Source organism: Acyrthosiphon pisum, chromosome A1 (genome assembly GCF_005508785.2).
Source record: "Acyrthosiphon pisum isolate AL4f chromosome A1, pea_aphid_22Mar2018_4r6ur, whole genome shotgun sequence".
NCBI classification, from domain to species: domain Eukaryota; kingdom Metazoa; phylum Arthropoda; class Insecta; order Hemiptera; family Aphididae; genus Acyrthosiphon; species Acyrthosiphon pisum.
This window is the reverse complement of record NC_042494.1, coordinates 117,907,478-117,928,619: the sequence shown is the minus strand read 5'-3', so window position 1 is coordinate 117,928,619 and position 21,142 is coordinate 117,907,478. Positions and strand designations below refer to the sequence as shown.

The following is a 21,142-nucleotide window of genomic DNA, read 5'->3' as shown; positions in this document are numbered from 1 at the left end:
TGAATTAAATCGTCAATATATAGGTACCTAATATACTCAGCATTTATAACTTAATATGTTTAGCCCATATGCCCATATCGATACTGTCGATTTTAAAAAGTTATTAAATTTGCTTTTTTTGTCCATGACACTACACCTACTGCATATTACGATAATTCGAAAAAAGCAAACATTTTTTATTTTTTTATTTTTTTATGTTTGTTCATTTTTTCCAGGACCTTTATTATAACTTTTTAGCTACCCAATAATAATTGGATTCAAATCAAAGCACGAGTTCGTATATGCGTATATAATAAACATTTTTTTTTTTTTTTGCCACCGGCGATTGTTGGGGTCGATCGGTTTTTTATTGTACACATATTTTGTGCCTTATTAAATCGAGTTTCCCCTCCAGCCGTGTGCGTTAAAACGATCGTCCGGGTTCCGGGAGCGTGCAGCGCCGTAATAATAATAATAATAATAATAATAATACACACACACATAATAAAATAATATACTATATAGAGGGCACTGTCATGGCGTCGGGGGCGCGGTTCTCCGCCAGTCGTGGTTCCGCCTATTTTCGCTCGTCATATATGCGGTTCTCTTGTGTTTTATTATATACATATTATATATTTGTATAGGTATACGCAGTGCCGCATAACGCTACTGTTTACTCATTAACGACTCTATATATACGTCCATTATACGCGTGTATGTACGTATATATTGTTATGTAGGTATTGCTGCTTCCGACTTAAGGATATGCACAGAACACACAAGACATAAACGATTTTCTTGCTCTTCGCTGCAGAACTCGACTACGCTATAATGTAGATATAATATATTTGAACGAAGGTGGCGGGAAAATTGCGATTATATTTATAGAGGATTAAATCATGTCACATGATACATCGTTTATTGTATATTATTATGTAAAGGTACGTTTACTATTTTCATATTTTATATTTATTTCGTATACAATCACGTAGATATATGATACATCACATTTTACAAAAAAAAAAAAAAATAATAGTAATAATTATACAGAAGTTAAGTAATTTTTACAAAGTATAATTACAGCACATTGTATATTATAATATATTATATTTAATGGGGTTGTGCAAAAGATATTTCCACATTATATAAACAGCTTGGTACCTAAATGTATATTATATTCGGGCCTATTAAAATTTAAAACAATGTATAAGTAATCAATATAAGAAATACTCGTTGCAAGTTAATGCGAGCCTTTATAATATTTTATATTTATAACGTCAAATGAACATAATAATATATACAATATTATATTAAAGGGGAGAGGACAGAGGTAAACAAACATAAATTGTAGCATACATTCCGACACACTTCTATGATATACCAATGTACTATATATATAATATATATGTAGGTACCTATATTATTTTGATAGTTTAACTTTAAATGATAACCTATTATATAATATATATATACCTACTAAATATAAAGAAACGACATATTCTTTTGAATTTTTGTGATGATAATTTAAATCAATCAACGGCCATGATATAATAGTATACGCTTATGTAACTGTAAATTTATATACCTACACTGAAATAAATTCCTATACATATTGCAATATAGGTATATACTATACATATATATATATATATATATATATATATATATATGTGTGTATAATAGGTATGAATATTTCTTAGCTTTTAACATGATTTGATTGATGATTAATAATTACACAACAGTTTATACATTGGAAATATTTTAATATTATACTTTTACTTAGTATAGATACCTACAACAGGTATATTTATACATATGCATTATACATATTATATTGAGACTATATAATAATATGTATAGTTGATAAAATGTTTTACACCCATTTCAACTCAACAATGTCAGTGATTTTAAACTTACACAAGAATTGTTTAATAACACTTCAGGTAGGTAGGTTAGGTATTATTAGATTTATCCAACAGTCTATTTTCTTTATATACCTAATATTAGAACCTACTTACAAAAATCTTAACTATATAATAATATACAAGTATTGAAGTATACAACTAAAAATGGTATTTATAGTGCTTTAAAAATTGAGGTTTATACACAAGTATATAGGTTACATACATATATTACATATACTTATAACTTATTAATAAATAAATACCTAGATAAATTATCTTATGTGGTACCTATAAAAAATCAAAGTGAAACTATCACGGGCCAATCAAATGAATACATATATATTCTCATAAACATATAAGGCCATAAAGGGATGAATATGATTCACAAATTGATACCTATACTTTTTTCTTTTAAATAATATTGCCTTATCTGAATGAGACTATATTATATTATATCCTGCTGAATAGTACAGAAAATTGAAGAACCTATGTATGGCCTACATGTCATCTATACCAAAATAGTTGATTTATTTCGATTTACAATAATTTAAGAAAGTTTCATAATATACTTTATACATCGATAAGTATTATAACGTGACTTATTGGAGGTAGAACGTTCAGATTTACAAAAAATAAAAAATAAATTACTAATAGACACATAGTACGAACAAAATTTAATTGACTTAGAGAGTCCAAGATAAAATTAAATAAAAAACGTGTATACTATGCACATGATTACACGATTTATACGTAACGGGATTAAAAAGAGGTAGGTACCTACGCGTATAATATATGCATTTTTCCTAATATCTCACTATATAATTGCGTTTGTTAAAACATGTTATGCTTAGAATTGTCTATATACTTAAATATAATCATAGATTTTCTATGTGTGCGCGTGTGTATAATATATATTCACATAAAAAATTTTATTGAAACAAAACAAAATGAAATTATTTTTTTGAAAGTCTACACTAAGTAATGCTCGCCTATTAATAAGATAGGTAATGATAACAGGCCGCAGCTTACCACGCACGTCCTTGAATTGATAAATAGGACATGTTTTGCTGTTGATGGTGATGCTGACCAACGTTTTGTCTTGGATACGGCATCGCGGTGTTGGTCAGCAACTGATGTTGCGGTGGTTGGTGCTGTTGCTGGTGGTGCCCGACGTTGGGTGACCCATGATGGTGATGGTGCCCATGGTGATGGGGGTGGACGGGGACTGGTACGTGGCCACCGTGGTGCATAGCGGGGCTGTGGCCGTTGCAATTGTTACCGCCGGGCGCAGACTGTTGGCCGGACACGTCTGACGTACCTGAACACGGTTTGCCGTCTTTCACTAAAACGGGTACGGCCACTCGTCGTGGCGAACTCTGAGCCTGTGAATAAAAGTTTACTCAATAAGACATTACGCGCGTTGCTATATTACAATTTACAATCGGTTTGTTTACCGATTTTTTCTAAGGTATAGGTATCCCTATATATGAATAAATACACGTGAACAATAGACAGTAGTACCTATAGGTGTATACTTGAATTATTTGAAATTAGTAAATATGTATTTTTTGTAAATACTTTTTTCTATTCAAACAAAATGTTTGATCTTGTGCTCTTAGTAATTAGTATACGTGCTTCCATATTTTTAACTAGGCATTATTATAGGTTTGATTGAAGTCAAGATTCAGTCGATAAAATATATTACTTAGATACTATTATCTATACAAAATACTTATATGTATTTAATGAATAATTTAATAATAAACTGCATTATCTTTTTTTAAATATCTTACCTGGTTTTGGGCATTCTGTTCAGCCATAGCTTTTTCTTTCGCCTGACGTTTACACTTGTATCTATGGTTCTGGAACCATATTTTTACCTGTAAAATACCACCATATATTTATTTAAGTGCGTATAAAAAGTGTAATATCCTATCCTAAATGCATATTATATTATTATAGAAGACTGCAGACAGTCAAGTAGATTCCAAAAGACTTAAACATGAGCTACCTACTATTAAAAACTCCTTCACATGAATGTATAATGTATTATATAAACCAATTGTGAAGAAACAATTTAAAATTACCTAGGTACACTGTATACAGTAGTGCAAAATTGTACATACTAAAATATTTTTTTTTTCTATATTTGTTCATTGAAACGACCTCAAGGTCTTTGACAATGCTTATCACAAGTGGGTAGTAGGGAGATCATGTGATCTATTTATCTATGTATATATCACTACATGCATAATACTACCCCCCTTCTCCAAGAGGAGACATGTGCGGTCTCAGTGGAGTGGGACCTAGTTGGAAACCGGATGACGCAATCGGACGACAACACGGGAAAATGGTGACTGCGTAGAATCACACACATTTTTTTTTTTTGCACTTTTCTATGAATCGAACCGATGACTGTGTGAGTCGTAGTCAACTGCGTGACCATTGAGCCACTCCGGCCCCAAACTAAAATATAGGGTAATTTATGAGCTGCATATGTCCCTTGTATGCAGCTAAATGCATTATAGCCTGACGTGAATTATGGTTTCAGTTAATATGGTTTCAGCTATAAGCTGGCTTGGATATACATAATTGTTATTACCACAATATTTACAATATTACATTGTCAAAGGCGAGGCGGAAAGTATATAAATAGAAACGAATCCAACTGAGCATTTATATAAGTTGCTGTTGAAAGTCAAAAGATGACCAACATTAATATTGACAGTGAATGGGAACGAAGTGGAAATAAAGTTGAAGAGGTGTTTTTAAAAGTGCTCGCGAACCGAGTGCACTCTACGCGGCTTTTGGATAACGGTTTAAAGACTAACTCTTTTGACCGAACGAACGGGATCCGCCGCCGCGCATACTTGAGGCCGCCGCCGCCACGAGTATCTGCGAATAATTCCTACATAAATTCACTTCACTTTTCAAAAGTACTCGGCTTCTACTTGGCTACTTGTCCGTATATTATATAAACGATACGAGCGCGCGCCATTCACGCAGATTTTTACGTCTGTACCGCCGCCTCCGCCGCCGACAGTTATTTAAATGGTCGTGTTATTTTTTTCTTCATGTGTGCATTATACGAGTACTGAGTAGGTCAGTAAACACACAAATGACATAATATTATATTAGTTACGTATAAATGTATAATACCATAATATATTGTGTAGTGTGTATTATTATTATTACATTACCCGCCGCCGTCGGTGATCATTGAAACAATGACGATACCTACCGATACTAATTATTATTACAATATATATATTATATATATAATATGTAAACACGCCAACGAAGTTTAAAAATATGATGCACAAGAGTACACCAATTATGCGCATTATATTAGTATACTTCTGTTGTCCCACTGTTTCAATAGGTAGGTAGATAATATATTGTGTTCAACGCGCGAATTACCGCCGTACTAGAGATATTATAGTAATATAATATGATATGATATGATTATACGATAACGTTGAAATTGAGCGTACATTATAGGTATAATATTCACCAAAATACTAACGATAATGTTATTATATTATATAAAGTATAATAGCTATATAATTTCAAGTGTATAATTATATTTATATAAACCACTCTATGGATATCATGTTTTTAAACCCACAAAAACAGCGCAATATTATAGTACGTATTGTACGGAATACAGTGGTATGTAAAATGTATCAATTACGTTCCTACAAGGATATCGAAGAATGTAATCATCAGTTTGGTACCTACGCTGGAACTTTTTTAATATTCTATACTTTATTAACAAGTCTAAAATTATTGATATAATTTATATTAGGACAACAAATATCTATTGGTTATTACCATTGTGTATATAATATACGAGTACTTATGCAATATATATTATATACCCAATATTACCTACACGTAAACTCTTAATTTAATTTTAATTTTTGTAAATTATAAGAACTCAAAATTACGTTTTTTTATTAGGTATTTTAAATATTTAACGCGTATATTTTATGACCTTAGAGAACTTATAAACAACTTTCATCAACAAGAAATATGAATGCACCTACCATTACCTCGAATATAGTATAATATAAGCTCCTACTATCGGTGTATCGAAGGATGACTAGAAATATCGACGAAATATCGACCATCGAGAAAACGCTCTCGTCATCATCTCTGACCGTCAGAGCAATAGGCAATAAGAATTTACATTATAATTAATTGTGGCCTTATATTAACGCCAGTAACGGGTCGTATAAATAGTATATAGAACCAAAATTGTATTGAACAATAGACAATAAGAAATAATGCATATCGGTTGAGGGCAGTTACAGTAAAATAAACATACAAGCATGTATATGTGGTATGCCGGTATATTATATTATTTTCAATTACAATTTTCTCATGACTAAATGCATTCTACAAATTATAACACAAATCAAAATATATATCGGTATTGATCTTAAAAATCACCGCTTCTGCAGCCCTCAAAGGTCTACAGGTATAGCCAGATGTAATGGGACTGGGGGCTAAGTCCCTCAAAAAACTGATCAGATACACGACGTGAAATATAATATAAATACCATAATAGCTGGCAACACATTTTTTGGATTTCATTATAATAACGTAGCTCCCCCAATCCCAAACCTAAGGGGTATTCAAGGAGTGGTGTAAGACATCGAAATCCTATCATTGATCGATAACCCATATAGGACAAGGCCTGCAGTTTTATAATATATTAAAATATGACACATGATAATATAACATACGTATACCTATATAGGTGCGTAATATACTGCCTATACGTAATATATGTATAGTCTATACTACGTACGTAGTATATATAATGTAACTACACAAATAATAAAATAACAAGACTGCCTATAACAGGTTATATGTTATTACACCGTTGTTGGGTAGTATATAAGTTGACGTAAGCATATATTATAATATATATTATACAATATTATATTATGATATGGTATTCTAGTATCTATAGTATACCTATATATATCCTATATGGCTATATAGGATCATACTGTAGTCACTGTTTATTGGATCACGGTTATAAACTGGATTCATTATACGTACTTTTTAATGGGGTCAATGTGTAATTTTAAATGCATATTTCCACATGTTCTAGTCCATTTTCCCGATTTGATCGCATAATGAATATATATATATATATATATATATATTGATGACTAATATTATTTCCTGGATTCATCACATCGAAAAGTATTAAAGTTATATGACCAAATCTTTTACATATAATTTTAAGTCATTGCGAAACAACTTGAAAAAAATTAATATATTTTCTATTTTTATTGCTATCAGTTTTCATGCTTTTTTCCATAATGAATAACAATATATATATGAAATATAAAATATATAAAAATCTTTTTATTCTTGGGCTTTTCACCTTATTCGGTTAATGAACTCTTGAAATACTCTGGTTCCAAAGTGAGTCCAATAAGTGAGGAACAGGTAATGTACCTACCTAAATATTCAAATAAAACAGAATACACGTAGGTGTAGGACGTCCTAGTGTTTAACGAACGAAAAAAAGACATCATCCCAAAAGAAAATAGGAAATCGGCCAAACCATACATTTGTAAAAATAATACATAATTTATTTTATGATGCGTACGCATAACGTTTTTGCCACGTACCGGTGTATAATAATATAATGATAATAATAATAATATTGTATAATATAAACACAACAAAATATATTATTATTATATCGTCGTACGGACGCTGCTCTCGACCGACATTTCACGTTCGGAGAGTGGGAGGGGGTTCGACGAGCGTATTATATAAGCCCCGCGTGCGCCGAAAACATGATTGTAGGGGGGGGGGGCGCACAAAAACCTAAACAGTAGTCGCTGCGATTATATAAAATATAATACATACATATTATTATATATATATGAACGGATCGCGGGGTCTTTGCCGCAACATCTGGCGCCCCGAAGGCCCCGTATACCGCGCGTATACCGTGTATATACCAGGCACAATCTGTCGGCCATTGTTCTGTGCCGCCACCGCGCACCGGGTATATACCGATCATCATCTCGAGTGGTGCCCGCGCATATATACTCTCGCCACTTCAGACGTACGTTTTTCGGAGGGCTCGCGATGAATACGCTTTTGTGCCCCCCCTGTGCAACTGCACACTGCAGCAGCAGTGGCACCACCGCGCTCACCATTCTATCGTGTATTTATGTATATATAATATTATATAATAATACATTTGAGCGACCACCGCCGATATAATATAATATATACGATTAAGCTGCGTAGTAAAAAATAGAAAATAAAATACATAAAAGCCCGGTGTCGCGGCGATGGGTGGTGGTGGGTGAGTGATGATGGTGATGGTACTATATACGAGCAGAACGGGGGCGGCGACGGGTGGCGCACAGAGAAAACCAGCGCGGCGCGACTAGAGAGACGATAATAATAAATAATAATACGCTGAAGCGGTCCCCTGCATCATCGTGATTGTTTAATATGTACGCGCGCGACGAGAGATCGCTACGGTGGCGGCGGAGTGGTGGCGGGACCGACGCACGCGTAACCCCGGAAAATGTTTAAGCCTCATTAACCGCACGCTGCAGGGCCAAACGTTTAAGCCGGGTTTCAATAGGGCGTAGTTCATCGCTTGAGCCGCGATAATCTCACCGCGTGACGCCAAACGAAATCTTATATTATGGCTATGTAATTAAACCTATTGCGTACGTTACATTATATTATAGTGCCAAAACACGTCAATCCACGTAAAAGAATCGGATTTTGTTTTAAACTTTGAAAAAAATTATAATGTACTGTAGGTACTTAGGTAATATACTATGTACTAAATGTGCCACTTATATAATATAAACGTGGTATAATAATATTATACGTAGTTATATTATATGTAGGCACCGGTCATACAATTTGTTTTGGCACTATTATAGTTCATTTCATTCGCTGCAGAATCATCGGGGTGCGAGCGGCTAACACTAAATGAAACAAACAATTTTCTTAAATAATAGCCTAAAATGTATCCGTCCCATTTGGTCGTTTATTGTAGAGCGTGAATGCGAAACAACGCGCAAACATAATAATATACAATTATTAGTCGTACTTATAAACGTACCTATAATAATAAACAAATAGCGAGTATATCCTGTATATTATATTTATCGGTATATCGTACCTATATGGCTATATGACTATGTATGAGGACGCCAACAGTCCATTTTGTATACACGTGGGTGGGTGTGTTATTACCGCCCTTATTTGTTCTAATGCCGATTCAAGGAAATCGCACTACTTCAACTCATCGTGTTATTATAAGACATCAAGTAACCAATCGAAATTTTAAACGGTACGAGTCGCGATTAAATATCTTATTATTTATTAACTATACATATTTTTATTATATTATTATATCCTGCTACCGGCTAAAGAAAATATAATAGTATCGATTTATGTACAAATGTTCTAATCGAACTCATTGACCCTTTTATCTACATGCATCAAATGTTTTAGTTGTTAAAATATTGAAATTATCTATTATATAATTATATACAATCCAGAACCTTGCACACAAAAGGTTTGAACCTCTGATCCACTATACCTACCCTAGTTTGTTCTTTTCAAATTACATTATCCTAAAAATAATTTTAATGTAGTTGTAGTATTATACTTCTATACTTAAGTTATAAAAAACACAATAATAAATTACAACGAAACAGGATCAATTCATTATACAGAGACGATTATAATATATAATCTAAAAATATAAGGTAGTTTCGCTCACCTCAGGCAGAACAGGATAATGGTGTACTACATATTATCATATACATCTGAGAACGACAAATCTAAACGATTCTAAGTTGATCAGAGACTTTCAATGTGTTTATTAAATGGCTTAGAAGATGTTTTAAATATATTATACGACATGCCTATTTTTTATTGAGTGTTTAGATTTTAGAACAACCCATATCATTTTTAGGATATGACTGAACTTTGAGCACACGTCTTCGATATTTGTACAATTATTATATTTTCTCTTAGAGTATGTAACTGTGCTGATGAAATCAAAAAATTATCTTTTCATTTTTCTATTTAGGTATGTGGTAGGTATGTCATACTTCATAGTAATAGAGATCCTGGAATACCATATGAAACTTTTGGAGTTTTTATAATACCCAAAATTGTGTGTGTGTGATTGTGAATTCTATAACAGTAAATGATAAGAGTACCTATAATATGACTTTATAGAATTTGAAGACATTTTCAATGTTGTAGCCAACACATTTAAGGGGGCTAGAGCGTAATCAATTCTAAGGAGTAAAAACTAGGACTTAATATTTCTGTTTATCTGGGTCTTGTGTATGACGTGTTGAAAGTAAATGAACATTAGTTGCGTTATTCGTAGTACTGATCACGTTTTATAGGGGCATCATAGTGACCGTGATGCAATGGTGGGCAAGTTAATGAAAATAATTCACTGTGGAAAGTTAAGTTAATTCTATTAATACATACATACATACATAGTTAAGTAGTATAAAATTCAAATTACAATATGTCTATTATGTATTGTTCTTATACTATAAACTATAAAGTATAAAATGAATAAAAGTAAAATTATTATTGTGTTGACTATTATTTGTTAATCGAACCTAAACACGCATAAGCATAAGACTTTTTGTTAGTTTGTTATTGCGTCAATCGTAAAAAATAAATATAGATTTTATCGACAATATAATACAAAGTAATCGTACTAATATACGTGAAATGCCTATGACCGAAGTGAAAAACAACAAAAAACGAATAGGTACCTATATTATAGTAATATAATATTATCCTATTGAGCCATTACGGTATGTCAATTGATCACATTTTCAGGAGATCGTTTATTGGACCATTAATCATTAATCGTTACAGATTCTTTTATGGATTACGTTAAAGATAATTCAGCTTAAATAACAAATTTCAATTTAATTTATTGAACTGTAGAGCTAATGACGTTATTGTTACATTACGTTATCACAATACAATATAATTATCACATAATCAATGATTACTTGAAAATGAAAATAATATATTATGTATTAAGTCTAAAATATATTAATAATTAATACATTTTAAATAATTTTGATACCATATACCTATAAGTAAACAATTGAAATGAAGTACATTTTATAGGAAACAATGTGATGAAGTACTGTACAATTTTCCCAAAAATAATTTTTAAATTTAATGTTTAGACAAAAGATATGATTAATAATTATTTTTTAATCATTAGACTAATTTAAGCATTTGTTTATTTTGATGATTTATTTTTAATTTATCACTTATTCTTATATGTAGGTACTTAAATAATGAATCTGAATAATTGTTTTTGTCGTTTAGATTATACGCCTGATTATAAAAAATATATACTAATTATTTACCTGTGTGGGAGTTAAATGAATTAGACTAGCCAAATGTTCTCGTTCCGGCGCTGATAAATATTTTTGTTGCTTGAACCTCCGTTCTAATTCATAAACCTGTAAAAGTAATATAATAACTATAATACCGGTTATATTTTCGTCTCTTTCGAGGTAAATCATATAAGGATAAGACATCGATTTTGGAAAGGAAATAAATACACACACAAGCCAAAGCCCGAAGGGGAAGAATATTTGGACAATGTATAAATGGGATGGATGTGTTCGTGTCAAAACGATGCTTTCGTGGATTTGACGTGACGCCTGATTGTGTTTACATTTATACAAGAAATGTGGATTTTGAGACAGTTTAAGTGCGCTGTAAACATCTATGAACTTGAATAGTAAATATAGTTTTGGGTTTCAGAATAGGTTCTCATACGTAAATAAAGATCATATATATAATACAATATACGTGTACTGATATAAGAACGCAAACTAATAAAATAAAAATAAAATACACTTTATAAAGAATGGAATGTTAGATAAATGTTTTATTTTGTAAAATACAACTTCGCATTCAAATTAAAATAAAAAATAAATAAAACGTGAATTGAAAAGTATTATTGTAGGTTTGTCAATTGTACCTATAGGCTATATTAAGTAGCTATATTACACAGCTGTAAACTCATTGACGCATAATTATTAATCTAATATTCATTAAATAATTCTTACATAATATGTATAAGCTTAAGTATTATAATGTTTCTGAGTCAAAAGTCTTATAATTCCGCTACACTCCAAGTAAAATTTGAAGCCGTAAAAATATAAAAAAAACATAAAGATTTGAAACGTATTCAAAATTACACGATTATACCTATATAGAATAATATTATATTTTATATATATATATATAGTTTTACGTACTTGAGCCTGAGTGAACAGCACTCTCCGCTTTCGTCTCTGGGTAAGTGGAAACTGTAGAGGTGGTTTGATATCGCATTCCATGTTTGTCATACCATTCATCGGGGTGTTTGACGAGCCCATCAATCTGGATACTGCAATAACACACGATCGTTATTAAATTTGAATTTTTGGCATGATATAATAAAGGTCAACGACTTTCCAGCCTAAAAACAGCGTTCATTGGGAATTCATTACGTCTACACCTCTATACTATAAATACGTAAGGGTCTGGCGAATAATCCCTGCAACACCCCTTTAAACCACCTTGTAAGATGCTCGTTTATTGACTCATGAATATTTCATATTATAATATACTATATTATATATGTATATTTGAACAGGTTTGTATACCTTTTGATCTACGCGAAACTTTACTCAACTCACTGTTTGTATATTTTCTATATAGATTACTGACATTTATCATATTTATGTTAAGGAAATTTGTTAATTATCTGCGTAACTTTATAGATCACATTGATACGTATTATCTTCTCATTAAAAATATACCACTTATGTATTAATTGTAATATATACTTTTACGTCTATCGTTATACAACTGCAACACAATGCATGTACCAATTTCAGGTTATTTAGAGCTTTATTCAATAGAAGGAATCTTTCTTTATTAGGTTCCTACATAATATGTAAGACAATTATTAAAGATTCAAAAATTATAATTTTAAGAAATAGAATAATATGTTTCTATTATTATTACTTTAATAGTTGGAATCTTTATTACATAAGTATAAACATTTTGACATTTAGTCTTATAAGTTATGAGTTATGACTTATGCTATAATATTAATCCATCCCTATCTATGCCACTGCATATAAGCCTAAGATATGTTATGACATAAAAACTAATTCGTATCTATTAATATTGAATAATTTACGTGTTTGTAATGTAATCATCTAGAACCTTAGATAATAATTATTGTATCAAACGATTCAAGAATAAAACACTAAACCAGTCTATAAACTGCTCGCACTGACCTACGTTGTATAATGTGTTTCACGTAGGTGTAGGTTTATCAATATTATCAGGGAGCGAAGCACAATATTGTATATTAGTTACTCATAAATAATAAATAATATTTAATAAAACTACATAGTATACCTTTAGTAAGATATATAATATTATAATTATATTATTATTTTATACATAAGTTCAGTATAATAATAATTATGTACAATAAATTTACTCTGCAACTGCACGTCTGCATTACGGCGAAGCGTATACGAAATAGTGTTGATCAAGTACGGTAGGTTCCAATTATTATTTTGATGACAGGACGTACGTTCGTATATAATATAGCCGGCAATATATATTAATGTACCCTCCCAACCACCACACGCACTGACATACACACACACACACAAGCACATTGTTCATGCCAGTCACAAAGCAAACACTATATATATTATAGCCGCGCCTTGTCAACTACAAATGGAGCGTGCGATATGGGTTCCGAGCTTTTTGTGCGCGCATTATCCAGAGACGATTTTTGACAGGTTTTTGCTAACGGTGGAGGGATGGGGTAGAGGAATCGATAAACACCCTGTACATATAATAATAATATATTCGAAGACACGTGTCGGTATAAGAACAGAAATGCGTGAGTGCGCTGCGGTGTGTATATAATAATATAACGTACCTATGTAATTGCGTGTTGTATCTATTATAATATGTGATCTTGCATATATAAATGTTTGGCGTTTGCCAGTAAGTATAATATAATATTCAATATTATTGTATTAATCGTGTACACGGGAAACGAGTTATAGGTACCTCCTAAGAAATAATCGTTGAATATAATATGTATAATCGATATAAACTTAGAAATACATTTCGGCGAGTACATATATTGTATTATTGTTATAATAGATAATAAAGATGGCTATATCTGACGCTACGACCGTACCCAAAGTTATTGTTATGGATTAATGGCCATAATATTATAAGTTAACGTGGTGCTAAGGTGAATGTTTAACCAATACCATAATAGAGATATTTTTTCATTTTCGTAGTAATCGTATAAAGCGGTAACTATAAGCGTTACTAATGCCCGACCATCTTCTGTTTGCGGGCCACATGAGTAAAATTGATTTTTTGTGAGAGCCAATATATTATAATAACCCTATAATGTCTAATATGTTGAAATTTGCTTGTAGGTATACAAATATTAAATAATGATATTTGTATAAATGCCCCACAGATTATTTATTAATAATAGTAAAATCGTGTAATTTAAAAATATTTACAATATATTTACGAAATACCTGTGGGTTTTTTATTTTGATTTTAATAATTAATTCTAAAAGCCATAAGTAAATTTAAATAATATACCTATATTTTTAATATTGCTAGTTATTTATTATTAATTATTATAAATGTATTATACCTTTGCTTTATATTATCTATTTATTATTATTATTTTAATTTATTGTAAATATAACATGACATTCATTTTAAATTTTACGCCCATCACTCATTAGATGTTTTAGTTTCAAATTGGACAATTGGATGTAATATTCTAATTTTGAGAATTAAGAAGGCAATACAAATTTATAAAATTACTATTGAATTAATCTTTCCTATTTGAGTGTTTTAGAAACAGAATCTTAATGTCTTCAAAGTATTATCATTTATCACGTATTCACGTAGGTTACTAATTATATACAACTATAAATAGGTACGAGTTTAACGCAATGTCCAAGTCTCATACAATATTATTCAATATAATTAACGTTTTAGTACCTAAGTAATTAATTACTTATTAAAAATTATTTTTGAGTTGTATAGTGCATTTAAGTCAGCAGACAATAATACATCTGTATATATACTCGAGTATACTTAAGAAAGTGTTTAAATTTGTTGTTATTCCGAGAAACTTGTAAGATTATCGTTTTAATATTCTCAATGCTTAAAATATGTTTTAATGTTTACTATTGGGATTCATACTTAGGAAACTTTGAAGAACAGTTTAAAAGTTCAAAAGATAATACTTAGTTCCTGTAACTATCAATTTTATTCTTTAGACCGCTAGACTATTTAAAAATTATCAAATTGAAAAATTACATATACTTAACAAAATTATTCAATCGTTTCACAGCCAATTTTCTCAAAAGTTGCAAAAAGTATAGTATGAGTAGTATGACCATAAAAATTAACATAGTTATACCTGTGCCACCATATATATTTAAGTACACCTCGATTTTACATTAATAATTAAATATGTAGTACCTATATATTTGGTTAAAAATTTTACAACAGAAGAGATAACCAACTAACATTAGGTACGACTATGGAAAATGACGATTTTGTGAAAATGGACCTGCTATCATTTGCAACTATAGTTAATTCATTTATATAAGATACTATACCTATAGTCTATAAGTCATAAGGTTAATTATATGAAATCTAATAAATTTAATTTACATAAATATACATTTAAAATCTAATTAGTTCATTATTTTTTTTTAAATTAAACTAACTATTGTGTGCTTCCTTTCAAAAATTACATTTTTTGTTAGAACACATAGATATAAAATGCGTTACCGTTATGTAATATAAATATTACCTATTCATAAGATTTCTCACGTTCTTTTCCGACTGATTTCAGTATTAAGGCAAACATTAAAACCTAAAGAAAAATGTACAATTATCCCACGAGTTCCGTTCAACGATTTAAACTTATAAAAAAACAATATGGTCGGGTTTGACAGACCTTGACGAGCACAATTTATTTTAATGGCCGCCCCTTCGTATATGGCCCACATCAATAATTCCGCATTTCCTTTTCCATCGGTTCGGCAACATGGCATAATAAATAATAATAATATGTACGGTATGGTATCTATATACGTATAGTATATATGTTATATCATATGATTTATGCATATATCACAAAAGACACTCGTTAAAAACCGTGGTTTAGTATTGAAAACCTATTTAGTATTTACAAAGCGCGTGAAACCACATTATACAACATAATATAAGACGCGCGATCGAATAAAGGATATCCGGACGGGTATTGCATTTTTCGTCCGCGATTGACTCATCTGGCACCTTTCGAGTGGGCGTTTCACGTGCGTATATTGCCACCGATTTTTGAATGAACGAAAATTATTATCTGGTCGACAAATCGGGAAATGCGGCTATATTATATTATTATTATTGTATTGTGTACACGAAATAACGCGTTGAAAGGTTCTTTTTAAAACGCATTATAGTAGATATATACCTGCCGCAGTGATCTTAACATTCTACTACATCACTGTAGCATCGTGGGTGTCCCCCGTCCAGAGCAGTGAGAGCAAAAAAAAAACCCCGGTAGAAAAGATAATATTTTGATAGCTTGATTGCTATCGAACGAGGGAGAGGGTTCGTTTATATACGATTGAAATAAACCAATAACAAGCGCATTGTCGGGTGCGCGCGTCCGGGAAGCGTATATTTTTACCTGTTTGTCAAAACCAAAACTACGTCAATGTTTTCCTAAGTTTCCGAAGCCACGGAGTATAAAAAAATTTAATGAGTCTTCCCCCCCCCCTCATCCTTTATGCAGTCGTCATCACTCGTTTCCGAATGGAATTCGTTTCGGTCGCCGTATTTGTATTTGCCAAACATCGGTAGCCGGTCCGTATTATACAGGTCCAGCAGGCCTTGGAAATATTTCTTAGGCAAACACTGTACAAGCTATATACAGGGTGACAAATATTATTTTAATACTGAACGGAATAAACGAGACGCACAATAGTCCGTGTATAACGTGTTTAGGCATGGTTCATTCATAATATATATATATGATGGACATCGTTGGAAAACACACATAAAAAAATGTGCTTGGTAACGTCCAACAGACGTAGCTAGCTTACCTACCTCTATATACATTATTATGACTATACCGATCGATTTTATTGTTACTCGTATGATATGGAGGTCATAGTATTATTTTAGACGTTCGATTTATAGCCTTGTTAGAATATTCTCTCATGTCTAAACGCACAGTTAAAACACGATTTTATTGTTTAGATAGACATTTTTTATTTTTACAAAGAGATTTCATTATGGTTTACGATAACAATACCTACAACAAGATTTAAAATATTTATTTTTCGTACACTAAGTGTTTATTGAATTAAGTTAATGCTTTAAAATAATGTAACTTTGGTTGATTTTAAAAACGTTAATTAAATATCAGAATGAATTATATAATAAACATTTAAAATCATTTTTTTTAAGCCTAGTAATATTTATAAAAAAATGATTAATAAAATCTGTAAATATTAGCTATAGTAAATGTCTACATTATATTAATATTTAATAGTATATTCTACAAAGGAATAAAGGAGTACCTACTTAATAGAACTAAACTAATACCTACGAATAAAAATATACGTATATATTTCAGTATTAAGTATAGGTATAATTTATAATATTTTAGTACATTTATTTTTGGGCATAAAACAATACTGTGACTTAGGGTTATTTACTATAGCAGATAGTAATGCTATATAAATATATTTTTATAGAAATGTAGTTGAATTGAAAGTAATTTATTTGAAGTATAATATAACTTTATAGGTATAATGATTTTCATTTTTAGTAGGTAATAACGTTTTAATTTTAATTTCAAGTTGTTAAAAAATATATGTTTAGTTTATTTCATATAGATTTACACAAAAACAAGATATACCTACCTACTTAATTAATTATGTGTATATTGTATTAATATTATGAACTGTATTACCCTTGTAACATTAGTATACTACATTTAAATCATGCTATGGATGATTTAACAGTTTTTAATAAAAGTTAATGAATAAGAATTAATTAACTTTAATAATGTTATCTATAGTTCTTAAGTAAATCTTAGCCCTCGGGTAGATATCAAAGTCCTACATGCACATTTTTCCAATTTTTATAAAACCCTATCGTTAACGATTTCATAAAAATTGGGTATTATTAAAAAAATATATAATATTATGTACCTATATGTATCGATAGTTATTAAATAAACATTAAATACATACAACATATATTATATTAGGCAGATGATTTACCCTATCCTATTTTAATCATCAGCTCATAGGTTAACGAGTTTATAGAATGTAATAACAAGGGCCGCCCATAAAAAGCTTTAGGCAGTCGATCAAGATGACTGAGGCGTATGTGGCCATGTGGGGATGTTCTTATAGTAGGTTCATAATAAAAAGAGGGATAATGACATTATAACGACTGTTGTAATAACCGGTTAGATAGTGTACATCCCGCGGCAAATGTTTTGAGGAAAAGGGGGATCTCATATAAACGGATCCCGGTCTAATCCAATATGACACCCTGAATGCACACCCCCAGAGTATTTTACGGTCGCTTGGGCATGTTTGTGTGAAAAAAACATAAACATCCTTCGATTAACGATAATAAATTTTTATAGGTCTAATTTGGTATAAAAATGTGTAGATACATTTTCAGTTTTATTTATGCTATATTGTCAAATTTATTTAAATATCTATATAGGTAAATAATAGTGTACATCAAAGTTAAATATAAAACAAAATTAAGGGAGAAAACATCTTTTTTTTTAAATTTTTAACGCGACTAATAATACCATTAATGTATTTTTATTTTTTTTTATTAATAAAATATACTTATCATATAGGTACATATCTATTATTTTAAACTTGAAATAATTTTTCACTGAAATTACATATTATGTAGGTACGTAGCCACGTAGGTACTACATAATAAATACATAATGATTAATGAGTATATAATAGGTAACTAATTAGTAATAATTATAATTTATAGGTCTTATACAACCTTATACCTTATACCTTATATTGACCATGTTGTAGGTGAAACGTGATTCTTCAATACTTAGGTATAAGCAAATATGTAATATAAAATTATTGTAAATAAAATTACAAACTTGCTTCGATGTCATGTTTAAGAACAAAATCTAATATTTATTATCCATCAATATCGCAGCAAAGGGGCATAATTCTTAATTTTTGAAAATGTTATTTACATGTCTGTGCACATAATATATATTCAATATCAATACATTCAAATATTCAATACGGTGCCAAGGAATAACATCTTATAACTTAGAGCCAATATTTTCAACTAAAACTCATATAATTGCTTTGTCCTATGCCCCTATATAGTAATAAGTTATTTAATATATCTGACTATTTAAATACCTAACGTATTAAAATAAATAATATATTATTTGCATATTTTGTCTATATTTCCTTAAAGTTTAGGATATTTAAGGAAATATTCTTGAATTTTTAAATGCTATAGAATCTTAACCCTAGAAATAACAAATAAACTTAATTTCAAATCCACGAATGTATTGTTATCTTTTATCTATTTATTCAATATTGTATAATTTCTTATCCGATTAATCCAATGTATTGACTAAAATTATTATAAATATTATGTAGCAATTCCTACATACTAAAAATGTGTAAATCTATTGAACTTTAAGCCCCACAACAAGCATTAGCTTATAGGGGTTTAGTAACTGCTTATGTAAATATTTTGTTCAATGTATATAATATGTTTGGTTACAATAAAAATAAAAATTATTATTATTATAAATAAGCAGTAGGTTGTCGGTAAATTGATTGTTTTATTATTATTTCATAAATCAAAATTTAATTCTCATGGACTTTTAGAAATAATATTTAATGTCACTAATGATGTAAAAGAAAATATTCAAACTTATAATATAGCAGCCTCTGCGCAGCATAGGTCAATCGTCTTTTATTGCTAATATAATTTATAAATACGTGTTTATATTATTATTGTATAATTTGAACCTACTTGCAAACCGTGGGTCGTTGGCTGGTGCCCCGTACCACGTGGCCGAATTCCCGTACGACGTGACCATGTCCGGCTGACAATATTGAGGTGGCGGCGGCGGTGGCGCCGGGAATTGCGGGTGCACATGCCAGCTGGCCGCGGCCGGGACCGTTCCAGGGACGTTATTATTGTTGTTGTTGTTACCTCCACCGCCGGACATGGCTCCTGGGCTTCCGGAGGCACTGCCACCGGTGCTACCGGCCGTGCTGGACCTGTGGTACGGAGAAGGTGAGCCGCACAGCTCGAGCTTACGGTACTCCTCGATTGGGCTGAGTATATCGGTAACGGAGAACGGTGTCGTGTGCGCGGCGTGATGGTTGTGATGGTGGTGGTGGTGCGGTTTGGGGCTCAGCGACATCGCTAGGTCAGCGCTGTTGAGCTCCGGCAGCAGGTCGCCTGAGCTCTCGGAGAACACGGCTGATGCCGCCGACGAAGCGGCCGTCACCGAGAGAGCCACTTTCGCGGTTTGTCCGAAAAATTTATACCCGGAAAAACGGTGCGGCCGCGATCGCGCCGAATTTTTTTCGCCGTTTTTTATTTTTCGACGCCGGCGGAATGCGGAATCGGCTACTGCACTATCACGTCATTGCGGTGAACCGGATTTTTCCGAATTTTTTTTAACGTGATCCGCGTGTGTGATGGCGCGGCCGAGAAAAAAAGTAAAAACAATAATAATAATAGCACAAAATAAATAAACTCTGAGGCTCTCGTGTGTGGAGCACCACCCGAAACTAGTGTCACTCGAAACTGGACTACTCGACGTCGACGAGAGGACTCGAGGGCCACACTCGAGTGGTGGAGCCCCTCGGCCCCGCGCAACCCAACCGGCCGTGGGACGGAACCGCGCGGAGGCGTGGCCGACGGCGACCAATAGCTGCGGTACCTGTGCCGACACAATGCGAAAGGTTACGATGAAAAAAATGAAAGAGAGAAAAAAGAAAGAAAAAGAAAAAAGTTTTACACTGCAGCGCGCGTATACGTATACGAAGGGTAAAAATCGTAGATAACAA

General features: G+C 31.5%; 1 protein-coding gene across 1 annotated transcript; it reads right to left on the bottom strand.

Moving 5' to 3' along the window:
- Positions 1-259: 259 nt before the first annotated feature.
- Positions 260-20,921, bottom strand: LOC100159676 (thyroid transcription factor 1). The gene is made up of 5 exons (XM_001948742.5): positions 20,094-20,921; positions 12,218-12,348; positions 11,315-11,410; positions 3,677-3,763; positions 260-3,265 (listed from the first exon to the last, which is right to left on the bottom strand). The coding sequence occupies exons 1-5, from the start codon at positions 20,488-20,490 to the stop codon at positions 2,909-2,911; spliced, it is 1,068 nt and encodes a 355-aa protein (XP_001948777.2). The 5' UTR covers positions 20,491-20,921; the 3' UTR covers positions 260-2,908.
- Between the last annotated feature and the right edge of the window lie 221 nt (positions 20,922-21,142).